Consider the following 23474-nt stretch of genomic DNA (forward strand, 5'->3'; position numbering starts at 1 on the left):
ATTTTTTTAGGCATCTGTGAAAATGACCCACTTGGAGTAAAGATATGTGGATAGCTATAGCTCAGAGCTATTCACCTCAGTTAATTCTGTCTTCCACCAACCTTTAGATAGACAACTTTACTGGGACCCTATCTTTTGTAGTCAAGTTTGTTTTATTCCCAGTTTCAGATCACAATTAAGAAGAATTTCACTAGACAAAACTGTAATTAGTGAGGTGTTTAGTTCTCTGTAGTATCATTTCTCTCCATCTCCTTCCTCCCACCACATACCCGAATTGACAGACATCTTAGAACACAAAGAATTAAATTCTCCTTGATTTCTTCAGCTGCCTTGTCCTGTTGACTTCAGGATCTGGCCTATGCTCTATACCAACAACCTGTGTTGCATATTGGTTACCAGCTTGAACAATTAAGAGTGTGTGTATGTGGTGTTTAGATGTGCTTGTAATTATTAGAACAGAGAGCACGGGCTGTTGGGAGTCTGAAAGGAGAGGAAAGAGGGGGAAGGAGTTGAGGAGGCTGAGTGAGAGTTACAGAGGGTGCAGCAGCAGCTTGGTAAAGGGGTTTCCACTGTAAATAAAGTCCCGTTGAAGCTTGTTAGTACCTTGCCTGCTTGATACCACAGTGTATAATACACGTCAGTTGGTCAGATGACTTCAGTGACTTATTTAACAACACAGTGTTCTAAATGGTCTGCAGAAATAGTCCGTCTCTGGGCAAAACATTTCCTGGAAGGTCTCTCAGGCCAATATAACCTAAAAGAGTGAATGCCAAAGAGTGATTAAATGAGTAATTCTGTCCTAGAGATGGGTTTTATCAAGCTAATGAGCGATCAGTGGCTAGGGATGAATCATACCTAGATAAAGATCTAATGTTAATCAATCAAGCATATCATGACTCTGAAAAAAACATCAGATTCAGTATCCTTTCACAAGGCTCGACCATGGAACTGGCCTACTGATGCCATGTACTGGTATGTAGCCGATTCGGGTTTGATACCGACCATCACCTGGGTAGGGGATATGGGAGGGCTGCAAACATTTACTAAATACATCATAAGTAGCTCAATGGATTTTAAGACTCTTGTGGGCAGCTTGTATATTTTCCCCCTTGACTGAAATGAAATATTTTTGATCTATGTATCTCATAGGACTTGAATGACAGTGCAGGAGATTACCTATTCTCTGCACAGAGAATTTCAAAGAAAGCATGGCTAGTGCAAACTCCTCCATGGTACTGAAACTTTAAAACTAATGTTTTCTGGTCACTGTCAACCTTACTGTATACTACATCAAAAATAGCCTGCGTTAAAAGACCATTAAAGTTGCAAAGTCAAGCACTCAAAAATAGTAAGTGATCATGTTAACTAAGACCATATCATAATGCGTAGGCACAAGGGGGACAAATTGATGTTGCATGGGCAACCTTAATGTTGGTATTTCCTGACTTTGGAATACTAGACTTTTGGTTCATCGGCACAAACCTCTACTGGCAGCAGTAGCAGATATTCATCCTGAATGTGGGCCTGTCACTACAGGGGCATGAGACATACACTTTATCAATGGGTTTCCCAGCTATGTAGGGCAGATGTGAGGATAGGTATGCTATGTTTTTTAAATCTGTAGCAGGAAGGCAGGCCACAGGGGCCTAAGGAAGGTTCTAGGCAGAAGCTCTGCAGTGACATTGAGTAAGTGCAGCTTTAGGGACAACACTATTTCCCGTCTTCTAACAAAGTTCCTTCTTCAGTATTAGAAGAAAGTGACACTGTGATTCTCGTTCTCATGACTTTTGGCAGCAGAGACGGAGACTAGTGCAAGGGGAGGTAGGGGAAGGAGATTTAAGAAGGGCTGGAAATGGATGAAGGGCAGAAAGACTGGGGATAGGGAGAAAAGAGTGTAGTGAGGGGTTGGGGGTGAGGAGGTGGAACTGAGGGCAATAAATGAGGGGGGAGGACTAGCTCAGTGGTTTGAGTATTGGCCTGCTTAAACCCAGGGTTGTGAGTTTAATCCTTGAGGGGGCCACTTACGGATCTGGGGCAAAACATCAGTATGTGGTCTTGCTAGTGAAAGCAGGGGACTGGACTCAATGATCTTTTAAGATCCCTTCCAGTTCTAGGAGATAGGTATATCTCCAATTATTATTTATTGGGGGGAGGGATAGCTCAGTGGTTTGAGCATTGGCCTGCTAAACCCAGGGTTGTGAGTTCAATCCTTGAGGGAGCCATTTGGGGAACTGAGTCAAAATCTGGGGATTGGTCCTGCTTTGAGCAGGGGGTTGGATTAGATGACCTCCTGAGGTCCCTTCCAGCCTTGATATTCTATGATTATCCAGGATTGGGGGATAGGATATAGATTCAAGGTAATGTAGAGTGGGAGGATGAAAAGAGATGAGATTGCAAAGGAGGGGAGGAGAATAGATGAATTTAACAGACCCTGGCAGGAGGGAAGAATGTGAGACTAGCAAAGAAGAGGTGGGGCAGGACCAGAGACTGGAAGGGGAGGACATTAAAGATGGGGCAAGTAGGCAGGAGAATGCAAGCTGAGTTGGATGGAGGGGGGCAGAATGACAGCTTCCCCCACTCCCATGGGCTAGGGCAGGGAATGTGGTTTTTGTCTCATTGCACTCATGGTTGGACACCCACAGCATGTGTCCACTGAAGAATCAGAGACATACTGGGGTTGGAACTTCCTTCCCAAAAGCTCCAGAATCAGAAGGCAGGGCAAAAATCCAGGTGATTAAAAACACACAAACTTCAATGTGGTTTTAAGCCAGTCTCATGCATTTTGGGTCTGGCTCAATTTTGGAATACTAGGGATTAGCAATCCTGCAAGGGCATGGAAGTGAGCATGTTTCATAGGTGACAAAAGATTGGGAATGAACAAGTGCAGCACATGGTATGATAGGCAGGTAACAGGGAGAAAGGAAGAGAGGGAAGAGAAGAGTGAGCAGATTGACGCACAGCGATTGAACAGAAACAGCTGTCCTGATTATTCACTTCAAAAATCTAATAGCCCTAACTGTAGTGGAAATTTGGCTACAATAGGCAGCATGGAATTATGTGAATTGGAATCAGGCCAGGACATTGGGGCAGTATTTCTAATCTTGTAATCAAATGACCACCAGTGACAGACTTCAGTTATGTCTCCTCAGAGAGATGGCACCTCACTCCAACACCACAGTGTCCCTCGTTTCATGCTGAGGAATTGATACAGTACTGACTTGGAGAAGAGCGCCATCTGCTGAATCGCTAACATCGTTTCCTGCATCACTAGTCTTTTTCTTGGTGTTTTCCTATTCAGACAGATCCTTATGCAGCATGATCCTGCATGCATTCCTATGATGGCTTGTTCTCTCACTGAACCATCACGATGGTGCCAGGGACCTCTGTATTTTCATCCCAAATGTTTTGAAGAGTCTGCAGATCCCCTGGACACTTGGGACAAATGGTCTAAGAGAAAGAGAATCTCATAGACACTGTGCAGTTGTCAAAATGTTTGACCTTTTTCCAACTCCTCATTATGTTGCTTGCTATTTTCATTCCCTGTTGTTTTTAGGTCTGTGTGATTAAAAATGGGGAACATAATTATTTTAACAATGTCAATAAGGAATTAATTTAGATAGGATTAAAGCTGGAGGCATAACTTTACATGGCTATCTCTTTTGATTTAAATATTAAATACAAACATGCCATTAAAATTCAATAGTCACATGCAGACCTTAATTTAATATGGACCGTTTTGAGATATAGTCTATAATTATATTAGTGTAGATAGTACCTAAAATTCCCTAGTAATCCCAAAATACTACTAGATGTTTTTCTGCTGGTATTTGTCCTTCATATTTTATTTTAAAGCTTCTCTGTCTGGTTATAAATAATAGATTAAAAAGAAACCTTTAATTTGGTATTTTCATTTTATGAAAAGTGACTAATTTTTAAACTCCATCTTACTTTTAACTCTTTATGCCAATCATGTACTCTTTTTGCATTTCTCAGTTTAGGCAATGAATATGTCTGCTTCACTTCTGTTTAGATTTGTTTCGAGTCAGTCTTCCATTATGGTGGGTTGTTTTGTTTGTTTTTCCCAATGCTACAATTCACCATCTGGGACTATTTAAATCTGAACTAAACTTGGTTCAATTAACTCATTTTATATTTATTTAAAATATTCCCCTTTGTCTTTCTTTCTCTTCTCTCCCCCCTAGTCCTAAACTTGTTAATGATGACCCTTCAAATATCTTTTGCAAGACATGAACTGACTTAGTCTTGTGATGTGATCCACTTAATCCAGCATCATGCCAAATATGTAGCAATGAGTATTTACTGTCTTTACAGTGCTAAATAAGTGGACACCTTATATTGTTTTTTGTATTCTGTGATTGTGATGTTTCAATTCTCTTTCGTTTGACTTAAAAATATTGATACTATTTGTATGTTTTTTGCGGTGCTACTAATCTATGAACTTCTCCTTATAGCAGGTCCAACCTGTAGAGCAGTTTAGATTAGGTTCAATGGGCAGGATTTTTAAAAGTAACTAGTGACTCTTGGATGCCTTGATATTTAAGTGTTCAGACTGAGACACCTTACAGGGACCTTTGTTTTTGCTAGAGGCACTTTCTTATTTTTATTTTGCTCTTCCAGGCATTTTTCTTGAAGACATCTTTGCACCTCCCACATTCTGTGCTGCTTGAGGGGCCAGCATAGCCCTGGGCACAAGCAATCCTTGTGACTTACTTGGGCTATAGCTGCTCTACTGCCCATAACATTTGGAGTGTGGTGTCCTCCAGCCAGTCCCTTAGCATGCACTTTTGCTGCCCGTGCACCGTGCACCTTCCCCCCTGCCACTGGCAGTATTGTCTTAAAAGCCATTTCCACAACTTTTAAGGCCGGGGTGGCCAACCTGTGGCTCCAGAGCCACGTGCAGCTCTTCAGAAGTTAATATACAGCTCCTTATATAGACACTGATTCAGGGGCTGGAGCTACAGGTGCCAACTTTCCAATGTGCCGGGGGGTGCTCACTGCTCAACCCTGGCTCTGCCACAGGTCCTGCCTCCCTCCCCTGAGCCTGACATGCCCTCGTTCCCCCCCCCCACACACACACACGCGGCCTCCTGCACGCCACAAAACTGCTGATCAGGGGGTGCAGGGACAGGGAAGCGCTGATCAGTGGGGCTGCTGGTAGGTGGGAGGTGCTAGGAGCTCAGGGGGGCGGAGGGGAACTGGTGGGGGGCTGCTGACTTATTACTGTGGCTCCTCAGCAATGTACGTTGGTAAATTCTGGTTCCTTCTCGGGTTCAGGTTGGCCACTCCTGCTCTAAGGAGTCCAGTGTGGTGTAAATGCACCTTAGTGGGGGGATAGAGTCTGCCCCCTTATGCCTTTCCTCCTTCATGTCACTTTGGACCTTGTTCTCCTCTCACATACCCCAGTTTCACATTGACTTCATTTGAGTTACTCCTGATTTACACAATTTTATGTGAGTGGAGGTTCAGGCCCTTTGTTTTTATTTTTAAACTTGCTCTCTGTCCCCCGTACCACTTGGCTCTGTGTTTGCTATCCCCTCACACAAGCTGAACAGGATTAGGCCAGCTCACTACTTGGCTTGGCGACCTCCTCAAGCAAACACTATGTGTTCCAGAAAGTGGTGGTGGTGTCGATTCAGTAGGGGGCATGCTACTCTTAGAGTTCTTACGGAACCAAGACCCCAGCCAGCTAAAAGCTATTTCCTCTATAAGGCATTTTCCATACAAGCTATTTGCATAGCCAGACAAGCTGTTTCTGTCATTGACAAAGGGGGTGGGAGGGACTGCAGTGCTGCCTGCAAAAATAATTAGTTTAATGTTAGGGCTGGTCAAACATTTTCCATCAGAACTGTTTTTTCAAGAGAAAACTGGGTTGTCAAATAAATGAAATTTTTGGTGAGAAGTGTCTGCGTTGGGCTTTGAGAGGAGGAACTTCATCAGTCTTGGTGGGTCCTGCGCTTACTGGCGGATTTGCTCACCTCAGTGATCTTCCCCTCTGGCAGAACCTGTTGTGTATTTGGTTGTCATGGTTTTTGTTCCGATGGCAACTGAGTTAGATTATTAGGGGATAGCCCAGCCTGCTTCAGCTGGTCAGGTGAGCTCTGTGTCTGTAAATAAATGGTAGCTTTGTTAGCTGTCTGCTCTCTGGCTTCAAGTGATTTCTTCCTAAACCGGCTGCCCCCAAGGATATAACAGAACCCACAGTCTGGGTCAACTCCTCCTGCGCCTGATCAGGAGTTGCGAGGTTTGGGGGGAATCCGGGCCTGCCCTCTACTCTGGGTTCCAGCCCAGGGCCCTGTGGATTGCAGCTGTCTATAGTGCCTCTTGTAACAGCTGCATGACAGCTACAACTCCCTGGGCTACTTCCCCATGGCCTCCTCCAAACACCTTCTTTATCCTCACCACAGGTGTCTGATAATGCTTGTACTCCTCAGTCCTCCAGCAGCACTCCCACTCCCACTCCCACTCAGCTCCTTGCACCTCTTGCTCCCAGCTCCTCACACATGCACCTCATTGACTAACTAGGAGGCTTTTAACTAGTTCCAGCCAGCCCTTGATTGGCTTCAGGTGGCCCAATCAATGTAGCTATCTCCACTGCCTTCCGGAAAGATCTTAATTGGCCCCAGTGTCTCTTGATTAACATGGAGCAAGTGCCATTTGGTTACCATGGAACCAGGGATTTGTTTAGCCTGGGGCTAACATACCTGTTCCTCACTACTTTACTGTAGCCATCTGGCCTTGCCCCATCACAGCTTTTTTTGTCTAAATATTTAGAATTTTGACATTGTAGTGCCTTATGGGTGTTGTAGTTTGCTCCTTTGTGTCCCCCATTCTTCTTTACTGGCCAGGATCCATAGCTGGACTACATCTCCCATAATGAACCACAACCAGGGACTCCAGCACTCACCAAATGGGGAGATTATGAGCTTGTCTATACTTACAGCGCCGCTGTAGCGCTTAGGTAATGTCTTCACGTGTGTAGTTAATCCATCTGCCCAAGAGGCGGTAACTACGTCAACAGGAGATGTTCTTCTGTCACCATAGTGCTGTCTACACTGGGAGTTAGGTTGGTATAACTGTCACTCGGGTGTAGAAAATACAAGCAAAGTAGTTAAACTGACATAAGTTGGGAATGTAGACCAAGACTACAGTCTAACTGGGGATCCCGGCCATAGACGAGACTAGGACATGAGGAGCATCAATTCCCATTTTTGGCCAAAATGTTTTGTTTGTGATCAATTGAAATTTTTTGTGGAAAATTTACATGTTTTCATATTTTTAAAAAATTTCTAAGGGGAGGTGTGGGAGCACATTTTCAGACCAGCTGTATAGAATAGTATGGGGGAGGGGAGAAGTTCTGGAAAGGAGTTCCTCTTTATTTGGCAGATTACTGGTTCAAAACTGGCTCAGGCCCCTAGGAGTAAAGTGCCTAGGCATTAGTATCATCGGGTGACTTGTGGCGATCAATGTAAAATCAATTCCTGTGGTCAGTCCAGTTTCCAGTGAGCAAGGTCCACATCCTGAAATCCACTGGACTTGGCTATATTGGGCATTCTCAGCAGAAAGGCCACAGATCAAATGGACATGGAAAACACCCTGAGAGATGGCCCCTCCAGAGCAACATTGATGGTGCAGTATGGAGAAGTTTGCACAGCTGTTGCCCATGATTTATCTATTGTGTGAATTAAGAATGATCGTTTGTAAAGCTTTCTAACTGATGGCTTACACCAACACAACTCAAATGCTGTAAAAGAGATCTAAGATATGTTCTTGTTGTAGATTTGCCACTGGAGTGTGTCTAATGAATTTCAGATTGGTACTGAGAGCAAATGGGGAAACATTCCACCATCGATGTTCTATCACACTGAATTAGAGTTGGTAACGTATACACTGCTATTTCATGAGAGTACAGTATAGAGAAGAAGGGAGAGAGGTATGAGAAACCCCAACCATAACTCCTGTGAGACAGAGTGGCAGCACTTGGCAACTGAAGTTTTGGCGAAAAACTCTTGGGTTTCAATTTTTGCTAAAAAGTCAGAATTTTCCATGGAAAATTTTTGATAGATTTTTTTTTTTTAACCTGTGGACAATTTTGGCTAAAATGAGTTAAAAAAAGTTGACTTGCTCTAGAGCAGGAGTTGGCAACCATTCAGAAGTGGTGTGCCGAGTTTTCATTTAGTCACTCTGATTTAAGGTTTCGTGTGCCAGTCATATATTTTAACATTTTTAGGTCTCTTTCTATATGTCTATAATATATACCTAAACTATTGTTGTATGTAAAGTAAATAAGGTTTTTTAAATGTTTAAGAAGCTTCATTTAAAATTTAAATTAAAATGCAGAGACCCCCAGACCGATGGCCAGGACCCGGGCAATGTGAGTGCCACTGAAAATCAGCCTTTGGATTGCGTACCATAGGTTGCCTACCCCTGCTTTAGAGCTAACAGGGCAGTGAGACCCACAACTCTTTCAAATCCTAATTTGTGTGTTTACATTTTCAACTTTTGCATCTAAAGGCCTTAAAAGTGATTTTAAGTTAGAAACGTGACTTTTCTGATGGAGATCAGGCTCTGGGTGTGAAAGGGGAGGGGAGGGAGGGAGAGAAGGAAGGGCATGTGGGATACTTTGGTGATATTCACTTTTCAACTTAAACAGTTATTAAAGATCAGAAGTCTGTTTTCACATTAGAGACACTGTGAGACTTTCTGACGATGTGAGCTTCTATGCAGTATCATCCAAATACTTTATTACAGAACTTCAATACTGTGACAATAACAAGGTCCATCACAATAAAAATTTCAAAGAGTTTACAAAACTACCATTACAAATCTGAAACGCTGTTACAAGGAGGCAGGACAAGCTTGGTGCTGAGAAATAGGGGTTGATATTTGTGCCTGCTACAGTACAATTGTTATGTTGACACATCATGCTGCCACTTCCAGAATCTAAGCTTGTACTGGAGTACACCTATTTGCATAATGGAGAATGGTAGAAGTGGAATGGGAGCAACTTCTGTGGGGAAAATAAATCCCAGGTCTTTTAAAGAAGAAAAATAAGCCCCTGGAGTTTATATCAGCAAACCCCCAGAGCAGTAATGGAGTATCAGCAGGCAGTTGAGAAGGGGTGGTAACTATATCATATTCTGTGACAATAATTACACATAAACATAATGTTTTCAGTGACTCATTACTGTAAATATAATATTCAAGACTATTCTCATGACTATATTGGGTTGCTTAAGCATATGTTTGTATTTACTACAGAAGCAATTGGAGAAATGCAGGGGTTATTTCAGTTTAAAAAAAGTTCACCTGTAACTTATGACCCTTTCACACAGAATGGGATATATGTATCTATGCTTCAACGCAGTGGCCCAAATTCATCCCTGGTGTAATTCCACAGGCCTCAATCCAATTACCCCCAAGGATGGATTTTACCTGAAATCTTCACATTCAATCTTTGACATGTGAAAAGTCTGATCTGCACTTCTGCTGCTCACAGCAAAATAGATGAGCTGATGCATTCTGAATGTCTGGGTGAATTATTGGGTACTGCTGTGCAAATATTTCCACCAGGTTGATGCAGTCATACAGCAGCTTCCCAGTTGGCCTGAAGGGCTTTGAACAAAGCTAGGCAGGCAAGGCTAAGACTGATATTTTGAGGGCAGAGAGGAAGTTTCAGCCACTAGAATGCAGAGATTAAAAGAATTTGAAGCTGTTAAACAATACAAAATTAAGGCTATTGTGAGGTGTTCTTGGTCCATGTCTTGTAAAACAGATCAGCAAATTTGCTTTATTGAATTCCCGGAGCAGCTCAAATGTTTTTATTTTTATTTTTTTCAACCAGGCAGCCACCACAGCACAGATATGTAATAGTACTTTAAAGGCAGCTGGTTTGATGGGTTATTCAAAAACGTCAAAACCTCTATGCTAGGTGAGATTTCTTTTCTGCTCACTGGTCACAAAATGTGTTTAAACTTTAAATCTGGAATGGACACCATCATCATACTTGGTGTAAAGTCAGAGTCTTTGAAAGTTATTCCATTCCTTAATCAAAAGCCACTAAGTTCCACGCAACTCGATGCTGGGGGCTGGATTGTCATTGAGCCAGATGCAGCCATGCTGAGGAGTCAGACCTCACTACCCCCATGGTGTGTCTGCATTAATGCTCCACATACTGCAGGCAGTGCCTGCTCTATGGGAGGAGGGGAAGATTGTGGCCAGTATTCCCTCCGCAAAGCAGGGGAGTGGAACTTTGGCTCCAATTCTCTTCCCCCATCCGAGAACACACTGACCAGCAGAGCTGAGCCCATATGGGGGCAGGGAAGCAAGCTGAACCGTTTTCACAGCTGCAGTATGGTGCTCCTGTCCCCACTCCCCATAGGCGCAAGGGAAGGAGTTGTGAGTCTGAGACTCTTCCAGAAACCCAAGGGCCTAATGGCTGCATTTAGCCTTGGTAAAATGATCTGAATTTAAAGTAAGCCCAATACTTCAGGTGCAAAGCTCGATTCAGCATGTGCTAGGGAGCCACTATTAGCACTTTTCTAATACTCTGGACTCAGAAAATGTGGTCTCTGTAGTGAACAACCCTCTTGCCTTGCCTAAGTTATTACTTTGAATAGATGACCCTACAATTGTGTGCTTTCGCTACTTATTTTGTATGGAACCCACATTCAAAACAGAGCTCAGGCTGCTTCAGATGTGCCAGAACTCTTCAGGTGCTTTGAATATTGGAATAGGGCACTTGTGAATTTTGTCCCCTGCCCATTAAAGTTCCCAGTCTGGCAGTGAGCTCCATGAGGGCAAAGCTCCTGGCAGCATTAGGGCCAAAACCACTCCAAGTAACCAAACCCACACAGGGTTCAGGTGCTAGAGCGAAGGGGAGCTTTTACTTTTTTAAATGAAATATGGCCCCGTATCTGGATTCACTATGTACATTAGTCAGAAAACTCAGTTCAGCCCAGTCCTTCTTCCAAACCACTAACATGTTCCATTTGCTAAATGGGTCCTCCAGGGCAAAAAAAGGCCCTTTCCTGCAGCTCATCCTCTTGAAACCTGTACTGTACAAGCCAGAGGAGGACAGTGAAAGGCATATATTCAATGCTGCAACAGCACAAACCCTCTAGGGAGGAAGAGGGCAACTTTCTAGTCTGTTTACAGCCATTTACACAGCAACCTTAACTGCTGCTATTTGAAATGTGAAGTATGGAAATCGCCTTTCTCGCATGTCCAAACTACAATACTGTTGTGTAAGGCGTGTGTCTGCGCATTGTGATCTTACAAGGAGGGAAGCAATATACAATGGGGTAGAGTTAAGAAGATGGTGGCATAGTCTGTAGTAGTTCCACAACTGTGCTGCTGTAGGGGGAGTGTTGTGAAGGCCATGACCAGAAATGAGGCCAATGCCAGTGAGCCAAGGGGAAAAATTACAAAATGCAGACTTTAGAAAGAATAAAAAGCAGCATATCATAAAAGCAAGACATTTCAAACGATCCTGCTCAGTGTACAGAACATTTAAGGGACAATGGGACTGACCAGTTACAAGGGAAATCCTAAATGATGTGCCTATGTTCAATCCATAATTTAATTTGGAAGAGGCACAAAACCTTAAAAAAAAAACCCACCAATATATATTATGGGAGTGAGGAAAGAATCTCAAAGAACTTTTTTTTTTTTTCAAAGAAACATTCCTGAATCGATAGACTGAGGTTTGAATTTTTTTCTTTTTAAAAAAAAAATTAACAAATCTAAATAGTCTAGATTTTTGCCAGAAAATAAAACAAAAGTTGACTCATTCTATTTTTGCAAGCTGTGGTGAAGTCTAGTTCTGTATAACTGACTGCATACAGAACAGATTTCTGGTAAGAGACTGACTGACTGCTACACTATGAGATCCTGGAGCTCTTGGTCAGTCAGCTCATTCACCTCCATGATCTTTTCCAAATGTTCCATGTATCTGATATGGTCCTGCAAGAAGTGTGGTACTCTCATGTTCTCCATCACCGCAAATTCCTTCAAGCGATCCACATCCTCGTAAGAGACCTAGAGGAGAGGACGGGGTTAAATCAAAGCTGTACCCATTTTGCAAATTGACATGTCTAAAACACACAGTTTCATTCCCTTCTTACAGATGACACAACGGATTCCAGGGCACAGGTGTTTTAAAGCATCTTGTCAGAATCCTTCTCTCAAGGTGATAGTAGAGTCTGGTTTTATGCATGGTCCAGTAAGGTGTGCATTAGAACATGACGCCAGGAAATTACTACATCCTTTCAAAGGAGGCCTGGTTCTCCTTCCACTGAAGTCAATGAACAGACTCTCAGGGCATGTCTACACCACAACTAAAGTTAAGTCAACGTACAGCCACCATAGTAATTAAATCAACCACTGGTGTCCACATTATGCTCCTTCTGTCAATGATGTGTGTCCTCATCAGGAATGCTTGCACCAACTTAAGTGGGGCATTTGTGGGCACTGACAGCCAGAGCCCTGCTGCACCAGGGCTGACAGCTGTCAAAGGCAGCAGCAGATGATGTAAGTAATGCAGTGTCTACACGGACACTCCATCAACTTAACTAGATCGACCTGTGCTATGCCTCTAGCAAAGATGGAGTTGTTAGGTCAGTGTAGCGGGCAAGTTAAATCAGTGGGAGGAACATTGTAGTGTAGACGCTTACACAGTCTACTTACTCTGCAGTGTAGACCAGGTCTTAGTAACGTCAACGGGAGCAGGATTGGTGGCTGTTAAGGATGAATGAATTAGTCTGGAAAAACTGATTTCCTTCCCATCCACAAGGATGGTCTTTCTTCTTTTTTGACAGTCCTGTTGTATGTACCAGCAGACATCCAGTTTCTTATACTAAGACTCATTTCTCCTTGCAAACCTTATGTGCTCTGGAGCTTTCCTGACAGAGATGCAGAGTGCAATTGGGACACAGAAGCCACCATGTGAGCAAGATGTGAAAGACAGAATGAGCTTGTGCACATGAAGGATCAGGGCTGTTGCAGGCCTCTTAGGTTAGGGTGAAGAGATCTGGAAAATCTGCTCTTACGCATGTTCCCATGCAAGGGGAGTGGCAGGCCCAATGGGAGATGTGAGGAGGGACGGCAGGGCTGTTATGGCCAAGGTTTGAGAAACTAGAAAGGGAAATGAAAAGGCTCTGTGGATGTATGGAGACTGCAGGGATGGGAGGAGTCCTTGTATGGTTCATAGAAGTTTTGAGGAAGCAGCCAGACTGTCAGTGCTAATATGACCAAGCTTCCAAAGCTTTAGTTTCACCCCCAATAATTCATCTCTGCTTGTGCAGAGCAAAATAAAAACGTGTCTTTCTAGTACAAGGGTTGCCACCTCTGAGTTACAAAAATCTGGGACATACAGGATGATTTGGGGCCCATACAACTGGACAGCTGGCAGGGTGTACTTAGCTGTCCTAGGAAATCAGTATCTCCAAAACAAATGATACTGGGAAAACTTACATAGGTGGCAACCCGATTAGTAAGTAACTTCTTACAAATTATGATTGCAGTATTGGCAATCTAAGCATTCCAAAACAATGAGTAAGGTCTCAACAATCATGAGATTGTTACAAAAATAATAAATTTTGGGTTGATTTTTCTTAGCCTTCTGAGCCTTCAGAGTGCAGGTGGATCATTTTCAAGCATTTCTCCACTACCATACAGACTATAGAGTTACTTTTTTAATGACAGCTGAGATTCTCACATAATTACTATGCTCCAGGAGCTGGAGCTTTAAGAAAAATCCCAAGTATCCCAAGACTCATGATAAAATTGAGAGCTGACAGCACTGTGATTGAATCGTGCAGGGAGGAGGACTGGAGTGGTGCTGGCTCAGGTGTTAGCTACAAGAGCCACTGGGGCAATGTCCAGCACGATTGCTCCTTCATTGTTGTGCCACAGGCAGGTCTGAGGCACGGATGTTTCTACTAACTGGCACACCGCATTTCTCTGAGGCTGTGTTGTGCCAGATCCTCTTCCCTAGAAGTCTCTGGGATGTTGGATGGGATGGGATCTGAGTTACTGCAGAGAATTCTTTCCTGAGTGCTGGCTGGTGAGTCTTGCCCACATGCTCAGGGTTTAGCTGATTGCCATATGTGGGGTCGGGAAAGAATTTTCCTCCGGGGCAGATTGGCAGAGGCCCTGGAGGTTTTTCGCTTTCCTCTGCAGCGTGGGGCATGGGTCACTTGCTGGTGGATTCTCTGCAGCTTGAGGTCTTCAAACCACAATTTGAAGACTTCAATAACTCGGACATAGGTTAGGGGTTTGTTATAGAAGTGGACGGTAGGGTTCTGTGGCCTGCTTTGTGCAGGAGGTCAGACTAGATGATCATATTGGTCTCTTCTGACCCTAAAGTCTATGAGTCTTAAGTACAAGGCTATAATCCTGCCCTGCTCCTGCAGGGGATGAGGAATGCTCTCATGAGCACTTCTGCAAGATCTCACCTTACACAACTACCTGCTTCTCTTTACTAATTGATAGGGCCCTACCAAATTCATGGGTTCATTTTGGTCAATTTCACGGTCATAGGATTTTAAAAATTGTAAATTTCATGATTTCAGCTATTTAAATCTGAAATGACATGGTGTTGTAATTGTCGGGGTTCTGACCAGGGGTGGCTCTAGGCATTTTGCTGCCCCAAGCACTGCAGGCAGGCTGCCTTCAGTGGCTTGCCTGTGGAGGATCTGCCAAAGCCGCGGGACCAGTGGACCCTCTGCAGCTAAGCCACCGAAAGCAGCCTGCCTGCCACCCTCGCAGCGACCGACAGAGCGCCCCCACAGCTTGCCGCCCCAAGCACGCGCTTGGCGTGCTGGGGCCTGGAGCCGCCCCTGGTTCTGACCCAAAAAGGAATTGTGGAGTGGTCGCAAGGTTATAGTGGGGCGGGGGGGAGGAATTGCAGTACTGCTAGCCTTGCTTTTGCGCTTCTGCTGGCAGTAGCGCTGCCTTCAGAGCTGGGCAGCTAGACAGCAGTGGCTGCTGGCTGGGAGCCCAGCTCTGAAGGCAGAGCCACTGTCAGCAGCAGCGCAGAAGTAAGGCATAGTATGGTATTGCCGCCCATACTTCTGTGCTGCTGCCTGCAGAGCTGAGTCCTCAATCAGCAGCTGCCACTCTCTGGTCGCCCAGCTCTGAAGGCAGCAGCACAGAAGTAAGGGTGGCCTGGTATGGTATCACCACCCTTACTTCTGTGCTGCTGCTGGCAAGGTGCTGCCTTCAGAGCTGGCGCCCGGCTAACAGCCGCCGCTCTCCAGCCACCCAGCTCTGAAAGCAGTGGAGAAGTAAGGGTGGCAATACCATGACCTCCCCCTAAAATAATCTTGCAATCTCTTTGCAACTCCCTTTTGGGTCAGGACCCTCAATTTGAGAAATGCTAGTCTTCCCCCCTGAAATCTGTATAGTATAGATTAAAAGTACACAAGACCAGATTTCACAGGGGAAGACCAGATTCATGGTCTGTGACATGTTTTTCAATGGCTATGAATTTCGTGGGGCCCTACTCATCAAGCACGTGCAGTTACTAAGTTAAAAAAAAAAACTGTCTTTGTAAAATTAAAACAACCTTAGAAATGAAAATGTTTCTGCAACAAGGGATTTCTATTAGAGCTTCTTTGTTTCATTTTTAAATAAGGAACAAATACAGTACGTACCATTTGTTTTTAAAAAATGTAGTAGGGTGGCCAGAGAGCTTTGTAATATTGCATAGATTTCTCCCACTTCCACATTTCTCCCATGTGCTATTGCAGGGATGGAAAGAAATGTAGCTTCTGTAGGATACAGCTTTAATCACAGTGGAACAGGCTGGCAGTGACATAGCAGATTGGGAAAAGAGTTAAAGTTCTGCTGACTCTGTGAGGCAGGTGGCTTGTTAATGTATCTATACATAAGGGGGTGGGGTGGAAAGAGGGTTTAGACTGAGCAGTCTGGAGGAAACTAGGAGCAGCCACATCTGGGGAGCTGCTCTTACGTTATCTCGTTGTTGTTACTTAACAACTCCACATTCCAGGAAAGTGGTAAGATTGGACTTCATAGAGTGTGCAGACTGTGTTTGTAGAGCAGGTTGGGAAAGGCACCTGTCTGTGCACAGATATGTCTTCTGAGCTACAGTGGAAAAACAAATCCTGATAAAAAGAGAATACACACAGGCTAATCCAGGTCAAATGGCAGACGTGCTTTTTAAGAGGACCACAAAAAGGGAAGATCTACATTACAGCCTGACTAGTGTAAATACAGAAACATCTAAAAGCCAAACCTGAGCTCAAGTTAACTGTCTGTGTGCAGAGAAACTATGTGGAAAGTGACAGGGAATGGAATCTTTCCCCTCACACTGGGGACATGGCCCTGAGCACTGCTGTGTACTAGGTAGGATGGCTGAGGTTAGATGCCTACAAGATGTCACAAGTTGACTGGCCCCTTTTAAGAGGAAGTGGTGTCTAGTGCACACGTGGTTCATCAGCTACTTCACACATGAGTTAAGTGAAGGCCTTGGACCTGAGAGGGCTCCAGTCAGGAAAGAAGCAAGTGAAAGGTGCCTGACAGCCTGAGGGTACAGCTATGCCACAATAAAAAAAACCTGTAGCACCAAGTCTCACATCTTGGGTCAGCTGGCTCAGGTGCACAGAGCTTGGGCTGTGGGGCTAAAAATTGCAGTGTAAACATTCAGGCTCGGACAGGAGCCTGGGTTCTGAGACCCATCCCCTTTGTGTGGTTTCAGAGCCTGGGATACAGCCCAAGCCGGAACATCTACACTGCAATTTTTAGTCCCACAGCCTGAGCCCAGCAAGCCGAAGTCAGCTGAGCCAGCCCAGGCACGGCCATGCTGCAGTTATTTTACTGCCGTGTAGATGAACCCTGAGAGAGCCAGGAAATCAGTAAGTGAGAGCTGCCAGACACCAGGAGACTGAGAGGTCCCTGAGGGAAGTTTAGGTTGTTCCTGGGAGAATGCTAAAGACAGGGGAGCAAGAAGGATTTGCTGGCTGGTCTTCCCAAGCCAGAGGGCTGACGGCCAAGGGGATATTACATGTTCATCCTCACATGTTCCCTATGTGAGGATGAACTCCCAGCAAAGAGGCTGTGGGGGATCCCACCTGGGAAGAGCAATGTTGCACTTAAGCTGGCAGGCTGGGATGGCTGTCCTAGTAAAAGGGCTGGAGAGGCTCCAGGAAGAGCCTGGGTGTGGTGAAGATGCTGGAGCATGGTATATGCTATGTTGATGTATCCAAAGATGTGGGATTTTTACAGACTACATATACTGGCTGTGAGAAATGGACCATGTTATGGATTTGAAACTATGTTTTGGCAATATCCTGTCCACCAGGAGGGTATCAGTGAGTCAAGAAAGCTTGTGTGGAGTTACTGGTGACTCCAAAGGAGGGAGACTGAAGCAGGCACACCTGTTATGCAGTGGCCTCCCGCTGGAGAGTGCCCAAGGCAGGGTCGCTCTATGAAACCACCTTTTCAGCACCTTGCCTTCAAATTTCAACCTCCTCCCTCCACAAGACAATGAATTTTTGTTTCTTACAAAAAGTCAGATTCCTATCTGACCTGCATCTACCCAGGTGCTCAATAGCAGTGATCAAACTATGCCCCAATCAAGCTGCATTTCCCCCAGGCACTGCCATCACTAAATATGGTATTTGGGAACATTTCAGGAGGGAAAGATATGATTCACCACATAGCTCTCTCTTAATAGGCTACTTTCACCACTGTGTGCAAGCAAACCTATTGTACTGGGTTAAAAAAAGGGATTTTCGTTTTTGAGTTGATTTTGAAGCTGATTTTTCTGTCACGCTCATCAGATTGTTTTCCAAAAATGTGTATTAGCGACATTTTACATTCTGACTTTAAAAATTATATGATTTGATGCATTTAGAAATTATGCGCAAGGTATGAGCTATGTTTCTATTGTCTAGCTGTATTTGTGCATAATTATCATGTTCTGGGCTGTAAGGATTCCAAGATTTAATTCCTAGCTAAACCACTGCAAATCTCTAAAATGGCTACTGCTCAGTATTATTTCTCTCCAGGCTTCAGCCTCTTTCATCTGTTTCTCCCCTCTGGGCAGGCCAAACAGCTTGCACTAGCACATTAGTCTTACTCTATGCATTCCTACACACTACTGTCTTCAAAATACCAAGTAAAATGAGAAGTAGCAAAAGACAGGACTTTTCCTGGGACTGACAAGGCTTTCAGCACTGGGGTAAGGGAAGAAGACATAGAGAACTATACTAAACACATTCCCATGATAAATCAGGGATTGATTTTACAGACATATTAATCTATCAATAAAATGTAAAAAGTAGTTATTTCATTTTGGACCCACATAGAACTTATATTCATGGTAGGAAAATGCACATCTTGTGATCTGTCATCTGCCCAGAATAATCAGTACATTTGCTGCAATAAGCCATGAGAACATTTTCTGATTTGCAGTGAGAATTTCCAAAGTGGATGAAATCTTCACTATGATTGGATCCTTTACTTTTTCAAGCTCTTTCAGCAAAGCTTAATATTCTTTTCGGAACATCCAAATCCTCTTCTTCTTTTTTTTTTTTTTTTTAAATTGGTCTCATCATAACACTTCTTTACCATACATCAAATTCCAGTGGGAGCTTTCTGTTCATATCTGATGGAAGAATTTGACTTTCTAAGAATAGCCTCAGTCTTAGTTTTCTTGTAAAAGATACATATAACATAATGTATTAACATTACATTAAAAACCTACATTAAAAGAACACTAATGTTGCAAATGCCAGAATGAAGAGTCTGTGTAACTGTACTTTGGCCCTCTAGTGTACATACACTGTGATACAGTCTAGCTGCATGATCCAATGCTATGTTTTCCACAGGATCCCTGCCTCATTCAGTGCACAGGATGGACAGTGCTTACTTAGTCAATATTTCTTTTAATCCTCCTCCTCATTCAATATGTAGTAGCTGCAGGCTATATTTATTGCATACCATTTAAATCCTGCACCAACACAAAATTATTAATTTCCTCAAGGGCTTTTCTATTACATTTATAGACTTTAGGGTCAGAAGGGACCAATATGATCATCTAGTCTGACCTCCTGCACAAAGCAGGCCACAGAATCCTACCCATCCACTTCTGTAACAAACCCCTAACCTATGTCTGAGTTATTGAAGTCTTCAAATTGTGGTTTGAAGACCTCAGGCTGCAGAGAATTCACCAGCAAGTGACCCATGCCCCACGCTGCAGAGGAAGGTGAAAAACCTCCAGGGCCTCTGCCAATCTGCCCCGGAGGAAAATTCCTTCCCGACCCCAAATATGGCAATCAGCTAAACCCTGAGCATGTGGGCAAGACTCACCAGCCAGCACTCAGGAAAGAATTCTCTGCAGTAACTCAGATCCCATCCCATCCAACATCCCATCACAGACCACTGGGCATACTTACCTGCTGATAATCAAAGATCAATTGCCAAAATTAAGCTATTCCATCATACCATCCCTTCCATAAACTTAATCCATGTCATATCTCAGTGTTTCACAAACAATAATGAATTTATCTTCATAATATCCCTGTGACGTAAGGCGGTATCATTGCCATTTTGCAGATGGAGGAAAGGCACAGAGATTAAAACTAAAATTGTCAAACATGTTGACTAATTTTTGGTGCCCAATTTGAGGAATCTAGTGCTTGATTATTTTTTTTCAGAGTACTTAGCATTTTTACTGCAGTTTATATGTTCAAAACACAGCTTCCACTGACTTCATTTGCAGCTGGAAGTGCTCAGTTCTTCTGCAAATCAGACCTCAGGATCTCTAGTTGGGCACCCAGAAAATGAGGAACATACAGTTAGTGACTGTGTGTAAAAAGGCTGGTTTAAAAGACTTGCCTAGCATCACATATGAGTTCTATGGCAGAGATAGGGACAGAATTCAGTTATCTAGGGTAGCATTCAGCTGCCTTAACCACGAGTCTCTCCTTTCTTTTCCTGCAAGCCCGTCTCATTCATTACACACTTTCCAACTTCTGCAGCAAATGAGGGAGGGGTCCTCCAGGCACACTACAGCTTCACACATACACCAACTCCCTTCATTCCCTGCCTAACCCATCCTGTGCACTGAATGAGGCTGGGTCCTGTGAGGAAAAATAGTATATGATTATGTAATTGTATCCAAATGTATGCACGCAAGAGGCAAAATTAAGGTTGCACAGGAAATCTTAATTCTGGCATATAGAATTACATGGGTCATTGGCATGAGACCTTTGGATCCAGAGCCCAGATTTTCATAGAGCTGTGGTAGCAGTAGTTGGCTATTATCCTCTATGTGGACCAGCCACTAGACACATAGGAGCCTACATAATGTTGAGAATCTGGACCTAACTTCCACTGGAATCAATGAAATGTGAGAGCCTAAATATCTTTGACGGTTTGGGCCACAGTTTGCTAGTGGGTTTCACACCTATTTGCTGACAGCACAGGAATGCTGAACTCAGGAGTCCTGGGTTCAGGTCTAGGTTCTGAAGGGGAGTGTGTTCAAAATGTCTATAGACCTTGCTGTCTCTGTCCACCCCAATGCCCCATTCCTACCCCTCTCTGCTTATCTTCCCTGACCCCTTTCCATTCAAGCTAGTCTACATCCTCCAACTCTTCTTTGTTGCCTGGGTGCCAGTAAGCGGAACACTGAGAGTGCAAAGGAAAAATAGTCCCCCTGCTCTCAGTTCCAGTGCCTGATGCCACAGTGGCCCCTGGCAACCAGAAGAAGTGATTGCAGGAAAACGTCCTGGTCAGCCCCAGCAGTGCTATGACAGAGCAGCTGCAGCCTTGCCAATACCAACAATTTGATTATTTTAAAGACCCAGCTACTGGAGTCAGCTTATTACCTGAAAAATCTCAGATTTCATTAAAATAAAAAAGCAAGTTTCTAGTCCTCATGTTTCCAAAGAAAACTATGAAACTATGAACCTTAAATGATCCAACACCAAAGACAAAAGGAACAAAATTTATTATTTTAAAAATCTCATAATTTTTAAGCCAATGTCATGATTTTTGAGGGGCTTGACTTGTGATTTTTTTTTTTTTTTAATGCTGAGGTTTGGCAATACTCTCAGGGATGGCAAATGCTCAGTTTGGCTGGCAGACAGGAACTCTGGGTATTGAAGAAGGCCAGCACAGAAAGAACCTTCAGAAAATAATGCTGCCAGCCTCTAAAATACATCTACTGAGTCTGTGTGAACTGTGATTTTTTTTTTAATTTATCCAGAGGCTTATAACTTAACAGGGAAATCACAAGGACATCAAAAAGCACATCCTTGATACCAGAGTGACTTCCTGTCAAATTTCACCCCTGCTCCAAAGCATGGAAACATGGCAGCTGTAAGAATTTTTTAATATGGGCTAAATAACATATTTTCCCCTAACCTAACAGCTGACCTGTTTTGATAGGCTGACTTTTTTGGGAAAGTTTCTAAGGCAGACACTCACTGTGGACAATTTTAGCCCAAATGGTAAGGTTCAGCAGTTAGAAACAACTGAAAATAGATTCTTATCATGAAAAATGTTAGACAACCTTAACTATAGATATTGCTACCACTGTCACCTATGAATAAAGTCCATTTGTCACATGTCCACCCAATGTGACATATTATTTATACAGCTTAATATTATATGGACCAAATGTAACTGTGCTGGATTTGGCCCATTGTGTATTTCTGAAATGGTTTGCAAACAAGAAAGTCAAACTACTTGGTAACATCTGTATGTCAATGACTTCTCTGTTATCGTTTCCTTGTTTGCTGTATATTAACCACATTTGCTTTCTCTCAATATAAATAAAATACTTCCCTATAATTTTCTCTAGAGGGCAGGAAGCAATTTATGTCCTGAGTCACATGTTCCTGACCAGGCTTCTGAAATGGAGCAAAGGCCTTGGATAGACCAAGGTCTTTCACTGGCTCTCCTAGACGTCAGCCCCTGACATTTCCAGCCCCTTCAAATATGAGGAACTTGTTCTAGCCTTCCTGAAGCTATGTAGAGAATGAGGTAACTGCAAATTAAGTTTTCAAGTGCATAGCAAGAAGCCTGCCAGTGGTTATCGCTGAAGCCGTGGTGAAACCATTACATGGAAATATTACCAGTGTGCCCCACTTCTGCAGGGTCCAGACAATGGATCACATGGCTAGCAACAGCTAAGAGAGGGGAACCTTATTTGCAGAGGACTCTGCTTAAAGTGGAACTCAGCAGATTTTTTGGGAAAGTCTATTTTAGTGGTTTTGGCAAAACTTGTACATTGAGGTAATTTCTACATTTTTTTCATGTAATTTCCCCTCAGCTGACACCCAAAGGGCCAACACATTGGGCCTCCCAGACCAGGTAGACAGATTCACGCTAGCATGCTAAACACAGCAGTGTGGACGTTGCTGCATGGCCAGACACTTGGGCTAGCAACCTGAGCTCTGACCAGAGGGCCAGGTGGGTCCTGAATGTGGCTGGGGCTCTAGATGCTATTATAATGCCATAATAATAGCATCCATTCATAGATGAGCATACTGAGACACAGAGGTTATGTCTACACTGCACCTGGAAGTGAGCCTTCTTCTAGCCCAGGTAGACTGACCTACGCTAGCTTTACATGAGCCAATGAACTAAAAATAGCTGTGTGGATGCTGTGGCACCAGCAGAGACTCAGGCTATTCCCCCCAGCTCAGACCCAGGCAGCTGGGTGGGCTTAAGAGCCCAAGTTTCCACTACTGCTGCAACATTTTTAGCACGGTTGCTTGAACCCTGCTAGTACAAGTCTGTCTAGCCAGGATGGGAGACTTGCTCCCAGCTGGAGTGTAGACATACCCAGAAATGTTAAGTGACTTGTAAAGTTGGGAGCAGAGCCCAGGATGGACCCTGTGTCCTTCTTCAACTACCAGATCACACTTCCTACTCTCATCTGAAAGTCAAATCCCACATTGGGGTTATGAACTGGTGGCTAGTTCCCTGTCTGTGCAGTTAATGCTACAACTGGGCTAAAGGAAACCCACTGACATAAAATCACACTTCTGTTTGCAAATACATTACCTGCCATTGTTAAAAACGCCTAAGATAAAAATGACTTTGAGAGAGAGAGACATTATTTCTTTTTTATTTCATTCGTGTACTTTGTAAATTTGACAGGACTTTGTGTAAAGTCTGCCCATTGTTCCACTTGTTGAGGTGCAAAAGGCCCATGCAAACAGGGAGGAGAAAAACATTTTTAAGAACCAGAGAAATGTGACTGTAAAACCACAAACAGGCAGGTATAAGGTGGTAGGAACCTGACAGGAAGGTGTAGGTCCGGAAAGTATGCCTAACTTACTCTTTGAAATTGACTATGTTTCAAGTTGGTGGTGTCTCTATACTTTAATGTATAGTGATGTCTGATTTTACAGACAGTGGAGATTCAAGATCAAGGTGATGCAAAGGGCACCAGCACATTTTAAGACAACACCTACAGG

General features: G+C 43.6%; 1 protein-coding gene across 1 annotated transcript in view; it reads right to left on the reverse strand.

Annotated features, from left to right (window-relative positions):
- Positions 1-8740: 8740 nt before the first annotated feature.
- The window catches only part of KIAA0895 (KIAA0895 ortholog), a 58505-nt gene continuing 43771 nt past the window's right edge, over positions 8741-23474 (reverse strand). The window contains 1 exon segment of the mRNA XM_030551357.1: positions 8741-12057. Within this exon segment, the coding sequence (XP_030407217.1) occupies positions 11896-12057 (162 nt within the window). The 3' untranslated portion in view covers positions 8741-11895.

Source organism: Gopherus evgoodei, chromosome 2 (assembly GCF_007399415.2).
Source record: "Gopherus evgoodei ecotype Sinaloan lineage chromosome 2, rGopEvg1_v1.p, whole genome shotgun sequence".
NCBI classification, from domain to species: Eukaryota; Metazoa; Chordata; order Testudines; family Testudinidae; genus Gopherus; species Gopherus evgoodei.